The sequence below is a fragment of the Antedon bifida genome, chromosome 5, assembly GCF_963402885.1.
Source record: "Antedon bifida chromosome 5, ecAntBifi1.1, whole genome shotgun sequence".
In the NCBI taxonomy this organism is placed as follows: Eukaryota; Metazoa; Echinodermata; class Crinoidea; order Comatulida; family Antedonidae; genus Antedon; species Antedon bifida.
This window is the reverse complement of record NC_136230.1, coordinates 11,723,475-11,735,355: the sequence shown is the minus strand read 5'-3', so window position 1 is coordinate 11,735,355 and position 11,881 is coordinate 11,723,475. Positions and strand designations below refer to the sequence as shown.

Genomic DNA, 11,881 nt, shown 5'->3' with positions numbered 1-11,881 from the left:
TTTACGTTCCTATAACGACCGATTGTTGTCAAGTTCAATTTCCAGAGGCGTTGGTCATGTTTTCGAGGACCATTCGGGTACACCCACTAGAGGGTGCGCGAGCAAAGCGAGCGAACCCTCTAGTATTTTATTCTTCATTTAATTGAATACAGTCAACTCAGTCTCTAGTCTCTAATTACCAGAAACCAAAACCAGACTTGAGGTCAAAAAAGTTCCAAATTCTTTTTTCCTTTAAAAACACATTTGGAATATCAGAATTTCTGTAAACCCAGACATATTTTGCCAGCCGAAGGGTGTCCAGTTTTGGGAGACTTTAAATAAAATAGTATTCATTGATGTCTACCATAATGTAATATTAGCATAGATGGATAGCAAGGGGAGAGAGAGGGGGAGAGAGAATGTAATAAAACATTCGTTATTTATTAAACCAATGATTATTGTAAATGTTTCCAAGGTGAACATGCAGTTTGTGAGGAAAAAAATAATTATCAAATGATCAGTTGTGCCAGTATACTGACACATGTGTATAAACGGTTTTTAATATTGATAATTATGATTATTTTTAATAGATATTCATGGTGTCTTATGCTGTTGTATGTGTGGTATTTAACCTGAATCAAGATCTTGATGCCCCAGCTAAAGTTCGTGATCCAACAACTGTAAGTATATTTTACAAATTTCAAATGTTCTATGTAATTGTACATAACTAAAATGTTTCTTTCATGTTAACCTTTACCTTAACAATGTGCAAATAGCAGATGCCTAATATATGATTGTTGTTATTTCCATTTCCATGATAGTGTTGCTATAATTACCACAATAATAAGATAATTTGCCACAATGTTTTTCAAACTACCTGTTTAAGAATTTAAAATGTAAATGTTGTTCATTTTCTTTGTGATTTAGGGAAAAATGTATGAACATCGAATGACAAATCTTGAGATCCTTCTGTTTTGGATTCGTTCAGTTTTTGTAAACGTAAGAAAAGGACAGAAAAACAAGATAATGCTGATTGGTACACATTATGAGAGCCTTGGTAAAACTGAACAAGAAAGACAACAAAGGGTACATATGTCATCACATTTTGTTTCATTAAACATTACAAAATTGTATATTGTAATTGATTCATTGGAAACATTATGTAGTTTCATCCCTAACATTGGCAATCATATATTGTGTAATCAGGTGGGCGATTGTTTTATAAGTCATGTCATGCTCATATTAGGTGATTTACGAAACAGGACGGTGCTCATTAATAATTTAACAAAGTGGGCGGAGCTTTTTGAGGACAATAAAGTTGGCATTTCCCCATTTACGGAGAACAAGACATACAACTAGGCCTACCCTTTGCAAAAAAGCCGTATACGATTCGTATACGCTGAAAACGTATACGACGTATACGGATCGTATACGATTTCACTGTTTACATTATTTCCACTCTGTTGCTCCACAAAGAGTTGGCGTCGTATACGTTTAGCATACGTAACGTATACGTTGTTTATTCATGATAAGAATATCGTATACGGGACGTATACGAATCATATACGAACAAACTAGGCCATTTTATAAATTATAACAGTAGTAATGAGTAGAATAGAGCTAAATAAAACATTTAAATTGTCATTACAACAAATACGTATGTAGGCTGGCTCTCTGGCCTAGCTAGCACCATGCAGCCACTAGTCTAGTACTAGTAGTATTATTATTAGTATAGTAGGAGCTAGGACATAAGACCATATTTATTTCTATTATAGATAGCCTAGGCTACCGATAACATTCAAACAACGTTTTTCGCAAGTCAATAAAATACGCTAAACAGGTATAATACTAGGTAGGCCTAGAAAGGACAAGACAAGGGGCCATTTTCACGATGTTGTTTGCAGTTTTCCTTTATAAAATATGACAGAGGTCAGTAAGTTCAGCCGCCGACGACGACCGAGCGTCGCTCGGTTGCCTACAGTTGCAACTCGTGGTCGACTCGGCTCTCTGGTGGCCAATCATGCATATCATCGGTCGGGTACGTCGTTCGATTTTCTCAATTCGTCACACCACGTGCGAGCTTTGGGTGGTCAAATTACATCGTTTATGTTAAGCGATATTATTCCGCGACATGTGTTGTAGTATAGCATGGAGATGGAGTAACAATAATTTGGCAAATAATGCCGAAGAGGAAAACCATGATCCAAAACAGAAGTGGGATGTGTTGATATGTACATTAACATTATATAATAATAATTATTATTTAACGATGAATACAATCGGATTTTGAATATGAAGTTGATCACTTCCGTAGAAAAAAAAATTAAAAAACAAAATTAGTGGTTATAGTAAATACAATTATATCGAATTTCAATTTTTTCCCGGTTAAGCGAACAGATGGAATTGCTTTCATTTATCTCAGCGGTATTTCTGCTTGGTGATTAAGAAATCATAAAACATGTCTTTCTTTATTTTTATGGTATTCCAATATGTTTCAAAAATAACCACCCTCAACTGTAAATAACAAATTAAATAAGTCTACTAAACATTGTTGATTTCCCATGGACCCAACAATACCCCAACTATTTCATTCATAATTGTTTATTTGTAACAGTTTATTTGAAATCCTTGTCCTTTGTTAATTCAATTGTGTGACAATTAAATTAGATTGTACATGCTGATGCTGTATATTATGTAAAAAGATGAGTCATGTTTATCAGATTCTTGAAAAAGATCAAAACTTTGAATTCTCAAAATGTGTTCTATATCTTTATTTGGAGTTAGACTCGTACTACATTCATTAAAATGATAAACAAATATCCAGCTGCAGCCGTGTGTACAGAGGGGGCACAAAAAAACTATTAGCTACTAATATTGTACACAATTTATTACATCCTTTTTTAAGTAACACATATTCAATATTATAGTAAAACGTCTATACGTCAATACGTGGTTACGAGGCGGTATGCTCGCAACAGGCTCATAGTTGTTTACCACTTCATCACATATGATATGAATAAAGCCTATAATCTTATTAAATAGTATCTCGCGCCCGCGCATATACAACAAAAAGTTACAAAGGTTCACATATTTATATTAACGTTTTTTTTTTAAATTTACGAATTAAATAAAAATATAATTAAATACCGCTTGGCCTGTCAATGATGGAGGCATAAAAATGGGGGCGTGGGGTAGGCCTACCTTTTTAGTTTATCAGAGAGATGTAAAATAAGTATTTATTAACATTTACCTGGTTTTACTACGTTCGCGTACAATTTATCATTTGGATTTTACATATAGGTTATGTTAAATTGTATTCATCAGTGACAACTCTAGGAAATTTACAGCAATATTAGTTCTGATGCCTAAAATAGTAAAATGCTTTAAAACGTCGGAGCTTCTTTTTTTGTATTTTTGGCTGTTGAATGTTTTGTTGGCACCCCCTAACTCTGCAACGATGATATCCATAATGCATCGTATTTCCATTTCACCGTTGTTGATTTACTAGCTAGAGTAGGTTATTAAAATAATACAATATAACCAAATCTAATATATAGGGGAAAGCTAGCTAGCTTATTTTCACAATGAGTGTACCACAGACTCTTTTCCTTGGCGTATTTTTCCCAGGCCTAGTTACTCTTTAGTTTACTAGAGCTGCTGCAGTATACTGCATGTTCGATCTATACAATTACAGTACAATATGCCTATAGCCTAGCTAGCTAGAAGTCATCGGATTTACTATCTACTTTGGCTTACTGTAACTAGGCCTACATCCCATTTTTTTATGGCGAGTTAAAACCCGTAGCAAAAAAAATCCTGTTGGACAACAACAATGATGATTGAAAATGAATGAAATGTGATCCATCCATGTGATGCATGCATGCAGCACACACAACACAGGCACGTTTTAAGCGAATTTATTTGGATCATTCCATATATATAATAGGGAGCCACATGTATTCTACATTTTTATTACATCGTAATTTATGGATTTTACTTACTCGTTTTAAATTTAATATATTGCAGGCCCAATTTAATATTTATTTATTTATTTCCAAGTACATTAATATTAATTAAAGCACTTTCAAATTAATAACAGCACATTTTGTATGATTCACTTATTAATGGAACGTACCAAAGGTAAAGAAATAGCAGAGGGGATAAACAAGGCGGAACAGCCTGGGTGGGTTTTTATGCTTGATAGAAAAATAACGTCTCGTAAAATACAGCACCAATTTTTTTCATTACCGAAAACTATGAACTAAATCATCATAGGGAATTTAATGTACATATGAAAGACTGAAAAAAAACCAAATTATACACACTAATTATTGAAGTCAAGATGCTCCTGCCATCGTAAACGTATGCTATCGTCGTCTTGTAAAAAGAGGGACAGTCCCTTTTCGCTTGGTAATATGATGCAGTTTGTATACACGCGTCGTATCGTATACGGATCGTATACGGATCGTATACGGATCGTATAATTAGGAAATTGTTTATAAATGATCGTATACGGTTCGTATATGTTTATTATGCGGGCAGGAACTTCCGAATTGACGTATACGTTTCGTATACGAAGTGGACTTCCTATACGAAACGTATTTAAATCGTATACGTTCGTATACGGCTTTTTTGCAAAGGGTAGCCTAGTACATAATAGACCTATAACCTTAAATATACAGTTCAAAACACTTAAAGTGTAATTTTCACTTCTAATTTAATTGTTTAACGAAATAACATTGTTATTGGATTAAAATGGCTGTTAGAAGCAATTTTGCACGGCGTTTGATTGCAAGACCCCTAGCTAGGAAGGCTAGGCATTTGCTGTACTACCAAGGCCAAGAGATTCAGAAGGGCCCCCGCGAGACTGGGGAGGGAGAGAGATATTGCTGTTCTAGCTAGGCCATACACCCAATTCAATACACGCATATCTAGTAAGTAGCCTAACTACTGCCATTAGTATCTAGGTAGGCCCCCTAGCTAGACTAGCCCTATTATAGGCTAGTAGTAGACATGGTTGTCTCTCTCTGGCCTGTCATTGTCGTCTTCACATGGTGCGTAACTAATAAAACAGCTATGTCTTGTTTATACTTTTGCACTCTAGCAAACACAGAAAATTAACCATCCTGTTTCGTAAAGTCCCCATTATGTAATCAGGTGGACGGTTGTTTCATTGTCATGACATGCACATACTACTGTACTGTGCTGGCTTGTGTTTAACTGATTATCTTAATTAAAATTAAAAATATATGTAAAGGTTAAAAGTACTTTCAAACAATATTATTTTGTAAAAATCTTAAGATTATTTCGTAAATGAAATACTATGTGCGCTTTCATTGGGATAATAGTGTTCCATCAGTTAGGTCTATAATAAAACAAATAAAAGGGTATATAAATATCTATGATTTAGTACACATTTTTTTATTTGATTTCTTATATTGGTATAATTATACAGTGTTCACTGGGTACATAAATGCGTGACATAACTTAAATGAAAGACTTTTTGCAGTTTACAAATAGGAGGGGATGGGGGGTCTGGGCTTTCACGGCACCTTTTAAATTTCCCTTACATACGTTTAATTCCAATGTGATGTTATTTATTTTAGGTAAAGGCAATAGAGAATATACTTTGGAAAGCCCTGGAAGGAAAACCATTTGAGGACATGGTGCAAGGAGAGCTCTTTACCATTGAAAACAGTCTCCCATTTGAAAAGAGCGGTGCTTCTAAAATCATTCTCCAAATACAAAAATTAGTCCAGATGATGATTCTTACTTTGCCAATCAAATGGCTACAAGTACTGCAGGAAATACAAAAGTTACGAAAAGACAAACTATATCTACCAACATCTGAGGTTAGAATAGATACATTATATAAGAAAAATTGATTGATGAATGTGTTTTAATAATAAGTGTTTAACATCCATTACATTTGTTTATTCTTAAATCACATTAAAGCATTAAACCCTGTTTCTCTGGTTGCTGTATCAAATGATGCTAAAGAGAAAAAAAAATTGATAATTGAACCTTGAGTTTACTGTTGGTTAGGAAACTTTCAGATTTAAAATCTACACTTGCATGATTAAGTATTATGTCATATATAAACAACCTTTCAACATTAACGAAATGATTGATAACATCAACAGAAAACCAGTTTGTAATTAATCAACATTTTTTTTCTTTACATTTTTCATTATAATATTTATTTACCTTTTAGATTAATGATTTACTTGCTCATTGTAAGATAACTGACAGAACACAGTTTCTTGAGTACTTGCACGACATCGGTGAGATTCTGTTCTACCCAGATGACAAGATCCTCAAAGACAAAATTGTTATAGATTTGATGGGAGTAGTTGACAAGTTTAAAACAATCATCACAGTTATAGATCCCAGCAATCAGGTTTGTAAACTTCACTTCTTTGAGTGGTGTTAATCATTGGTGAATATCAGACGTAAACATTGTTTTTCAGTGTGATGGATTTAGCTGTAAAAATGTAATATCTGCCACATAGAGAACGAAATTATATCTTATTAATTCTATTATATTCTAATACTAAAATATATGTAGCACTCCCATTAATGGAAGGCCCAACAAAGTGTCCCCTTAATAGATGTTAGCTGTGATGTTAACCTCATTCATTGCACAAGTAAGTTTCAATAAGGTTGTCCCAAAAAAGAGGTTTTACTGACCAGAAGAACAGTAAATACTTTGTTGCATTGACAAATTACACTTGTGCTTTTATATTTTTTTAGCCATCTTTGAAACAGCTTTGGAGAAATTTAAATGGGGGTAAACTAGATGAAAAACTGTTGCGGCATATATGGAAGGATGATTCAGATGAGATGATTATCTTTTTTGTGTCTCTGATGCAAACCTTTGGGTTAATGTGTGAAAAAAGGAGTAAAGAGGTATTTACATTTTATTTAAAATATTTAGTTCAATTATTTTTTCATATATTCTATCTACTACTCTTGTTCCATTTTTGTTTCTATAGAATGTTGGACGAACGTTCTACGTTCTTTCACGCCTGAAGCCCCAACGTGATGATACAAAGGCTGTTAAATATGAAGAGAAACGTGCTATTTCTCTATTTCATGACTTTGATGGCTACCTACCAGATGATCTCTTCCAACGTGTTACAACTAAATTTATCGAGGAATTTCAAATGGAAGATGTTGAGCCTACATTGTCCTATGAGCATGTAGAACTGCATATTGATGGCCATCATTTTGTGGTTCTAAATGTAGCTACCATCAACAATTGCCGTTTGTTTCAGGTAAACTTAATAAAAATGATGCTATAAGACTAAAAACTAAACCTGAGAAAGTATCATCTTAGGAAATGTTTAATTACCTCTGAGAAAATATCAGCCTCAGATAGAATTATAATAGAAACATTATCAGTTTCAGATTTTCAGTTATATTTTCCATTATAGATATAACATAATAAAATAACAATAAAATGGAAAGAGACAACATTTACTTGAACAAAAATTAATATAAATATAAATAAAACACACTAAGCATTACATAGCATTACAGACAGACAAACAAACAAACAGAAACATGTTGGCAGAAAATCGGTGAAAATATAGCAATTATCTACATTAAAAGGTGATTATCATTCATCTTGTATGGTTATAATATTATATATAGATTATATATAGATTATAGTGGCAATTGCTTTAATGAAAATTAAAGAGAAACAATTATGAAATGAAAATAAAACAAAAATTGATTTTGATATTGCAGACAACAATAGTTAGAACAGACATCATGAATGCTGCTGGCCGTCCTGAAGATGATGACCCAAAACCTAGCATCTGTAAGAAGGTAAGTTAATGTAAAAATAATGTTTATGAGTTGGATATGTAGAGTATTAACAATTTTGATGATTAAAGATAATTAAACAATAATTAATAATTACTTTATTTAAACATGGACAACTTGAGGCTGCAGTGCAAATATTCAAATATGTCAAGCTTTTATTTTTTTCTATTCTAATCAAAATGGATATGTTGCATTTCAGTTGTAAGCGTAAATACTTTTGTGATCATTTATAAAAACTTTTGAATATTACAGTACACATTTTGTTATACTGTAATGTACACTTACAAGTAAAATATTAATGTATTTTGTATTTCAATATGTTTTGGTGATCCGATTCTGAAACACGCTTACATGTTATCATTCTTTGCTCCATTTACTAATTTTTTTTAAAATAACTAATACTACTTTTTTTTGTGGGTAGCAATATAATCAAATAAATCAAATTATTCTATTTTATAGGTACTAACTTTTCTTGAAAAAGAATTGCACTTTTTGAGTGAGAAGAATGCACATGGTGTTAAAGTAAAGATGTACATCCCTTGTGTTTGTGGTTCAAAAGGTGAACATACTCATATGCATGTTGTACGCAAATTTGACAAAGATGTGTTGCCATGTGGAAGCAGAGGAATGGAAGTAAAACGTTACCGTAATCTGTTTGGAGACATTGTACTAAAAGGTATAGGATTTGTGTTTGTTTTATCCATCAGTTTCACTGCTATAGGTTAAAATTTTAAGATGAAGTAAAATAAAAAAAACTGTACATCTAGTTTATACAGTTTTTAAAATGTTGCTTTTTGATTTATTTTTGTTTAGAATCTGAATCGAGAGATAGTACAAAACAAAGCATAGCTCTAGATTCTGACAGTGATGGTCACAGCAATGCACAAGCTTCCACTTCAAGACGTAACGTGAAGAGATTATTTCACTCCAAGAAGGATAACAAAGGTGCGGTTGATGGTGAAAGATTTATTATGAATGATTGTCATCATCATCGTACACTACAATTCTAGGTTTTTAATGTTTAAACCATGCGATAGTTGAATGCAATTGACTTTCACAGATATAAATTAATATCAACACTATACAGCGCAATATATGCCAACAAGTTGATGGTAAAGTATTATAAATGAAAAACTGTTCAGTCCAGCTAATACAGAAACTATCATTAGTGTATATTTTTGAAGATCATCATTTTAAATCAAATTCCTGAATTGCCGAACTAATGCATTCATAAATAACTTTGCTAAATCAAATTTATTATTATATCTAAAAGAGTAATACTACATAAAATAACAATACAAAACAAGCAATGGTACATCTTGGTTTAACTTTATCACTATTTGTTTGTTGTTTTATTGTCATTGTAGCTTCTACCTCAAAAGAAGCTGGTAGACAGAAGAACATAGATCCAGAATCTGATACTGATGATGATGATACTGTTGCCAAGTCTTATAAAATGACAAAGGGGAAAACATCTCTAAAATCAAAAGTTAAGGGATCTAGTAAACGAAGGAGTATGTCAGATGTCAAGGATAACAAAGGTATATTTTATGATAAAATAATTATTATGTTTAGTTACTATTGTGAAGGATTAAAAACACAATTGATTCATAATTTTGTTTTTTTGATATAGACTATGTGGATGACCTAACTATTGACAATGTGTCCAGAGAGATGGATCTTTCCTGCAGACGATTTGGTGTTCGTTTGGGGCTTACATGGTCTAAAGTGAAAGCTATTTTTGATAATGAAAAGCAGACAGATAAAGCTACAGCAAAGATGCTGAAACATTGGAGGAGCAACATTGGTAGTGACCTTAATCAGCAACAAGTATTGTGCACTGCACTAAGACAACATGGTCGTAATGATCTTGCTAAGCAGTTTGAGAAATACATTAAGGATGAACTGCCAGAGATTATCAAACATTCAGGTATATTGCATTCATATGCATAGCCCGAATGCTTGCATCATTACTTTTTCCTATAATTTTCAGAAATCCTGAATAATTCATGAAGTTGATTATGCCATTAATTGGGACATTTTAAGTGCTTCTATATAAGCATACAGCAATGGTTTTCTGCAATCTATAAAACTGAAATCCCTGGGTTTGAAACATATGAAAATCCTTGATTTTTTAGAGGATTAGAGTGCTTAATTATATTTAGGAAGGGCAGCTATCTTATAGTTCTTTATAGAAAATAATTAATAATTACTGTACGCTCATGGATTATTATGATTTCTACCTTAACCTAGGAAAATAATCATTCTTACCGGCAATAAAAATAGAATATCTATAAAATGTTTATTTTGTAATAAATTTTCTTTATGATATAATTAATCAATAATATATTAATTTTAACAAAGCATTGTCTTGATATAATTTTTCTTATTTCACAGCTTGTTTTGATGACCAAGATCTCCTATTCATCTGTGACAATTTAGGTGAAAGTTGGAGAAGACTAGCAGTGCGACTTGGAATCAAATGGGAAAACGTTGGTAAAATTGCAGGCAAAAACAAACATGTAGAAGATGCCATGATGGAAGTTTTGGTTCAATGGAGAAATAGCTGGCAACATGCAGAGGCACATCAACTACCTACAATGATCAAGGCTTTAAAACAACAAGGACGTGGTGATTTAGCTGATAGCCTGTGTACAAGGTATGGATACAAAGAAGACGTCAGTTTAGAAGTTGCAGTGTTTACAGACCAATCAGGACAAGGTGGGTAATGATTGTTATATAAAAAAATATTATTTGTATACCTGATACTACTGTAGAAATAATCACTTTTTGACTTTTTAATGTCATCAGCAATCATTTGATAAACAAGAAATGTTTAAACGTTATTAAGCTTGCTACAAATTTGGCTACCAATCCATGGGTACTGGGTTCAAGTCCTGTCATATGTCAGGATTTTTTCTAATGACAAATACAACTCCACTCACAAAGATTTGTAATAAGACTTTGTTTATGTAGAGCATCTTGTGTATATGTTTGTCTTGTGAACGGGATTGCCACCTTTAAGAAGGATAGTGTAAGTGCCAAATCCAAGCTAGGTATACTGTGCTTGTGTTCACTGAAGGGTGTCAAGTGGACAGGTGACCAACCATGGGTTATGCTAATGAGGGCAAAGCTTGCTTGGGCTGTGGCTGGCAGTTGGATAGTTAAGCTTGTTGGGTAAGGACCTAGCAAGCACAAAAGGCTTATTAAGAAGCCTAAGCTGGCCTTGGCCCAGGGCTTATTGCGTCATTTAAACTAAAACCCTTGAATTTAGCTGCTGCATCGTATACTATACGAACTTTGGTAGTTTCCCTGTCCATTTTTATGGAAAATGTGGTAAAAACCATTGTTGTGTAGGTGTTTGTTTGTTGTTTTTTTTTTTTTTTACCATATTTAATGAGGGTGATCCATCCAGCAATTGCTGATCATTAGGGACCCTCAGAGGTTCACAAGACAAACATATACACAAGATGCTTGACATAAACAAAGTCTTATTACAAGTCTTTGTGAGTGGAGTTGTAATTTTGTCCTTGGAAAAAAATCCTGGCATGTGACAGGACTTGAACCCAGGACCCTTGGAGTGGTAGTCTACTTTCCTTATATATCCTTTGTCTAGATGTGCGTCAATAACTTTCTTGTATGTCTGCCCTAGCTCATGGTTATTTAAAAGTTACTTCTCTACATTTTTGAGTCTCTGTTTTGCAGACCTAAATTATTTAAAGGCAATTGACATTTATTCTCGTTCCAGGGAATTCTAACTTTATACCTAGTATTTTCAATGTTTTTGGTCATAGACTGACTGACGATATTATTAAGCCTATGTTTTTTAGTGTACAAGGGCACATTTTGGATTCCAACTATTCCCATTTCCCAAAACTTCCTTAATATACTATTGGTGTGCTCATTACAACCATGAAAAGAATGATATGTATGAACATGAAACGATGTGTTCTTATTGTGCCTATGTGCTTTAGTTGTTAACCCTACGCATGTCCAACCTAATGGTTTAAGTATAGCAATAGGCTTCCCCGGTCTTCCCCATCTTTCTTCTAATACTCTATGAAAGTCTACT

General features: G+C 33.2%; 2 protein-coding genes across 2 annotated transcripts; both read left to right on the top strand.

The window, feature by feature from the left end:
- Positions 1-912: 912 nt before the first annotated feature.
- LOC144842340 (uncharacterized) lies at positions 913-8,014 on the top strand. Its single transcript, XM_078698775.1, has 7 exons — positions 913-1,065; positions 5,586-5,831; positions 6,194-6,379; positions 6,733-6,888; positions 6,975-7,256; positions 7,732-7,812; positions 8,009-8,014. Exons 1-7 carry the CDS (start codon positions 913-915, stop codon positions 8,012-8,014), a joined length of 1,110 nt encoding a protein of 369 aa, XP_078554901.1.
- Positions 8,015-8,237: 223 nt separating this feature from the next.
- On the top strand, positions 8,238-10,538 carry LOC144842339 (uncharacterized). Its single transcript, XM_078698774.1, has 4 exons — positions 8,238-8,485; positions 9,177-9,350; positions 9,443-9,739; positions 10,207-10,538. The coding sequence occupies exons 1-4, from the start codon at positions 8,338-8,340 to the stop codon at positions 10,536-10,538; spliced, it is 951 nt and encodes a 316-aa protein (XP_078554900.1). The 5' UTR covers positions 8,238-8,337.
- The last annotated feature ends 1,343 nt before the right edge of the window (positions 10,539-11,881 follow it).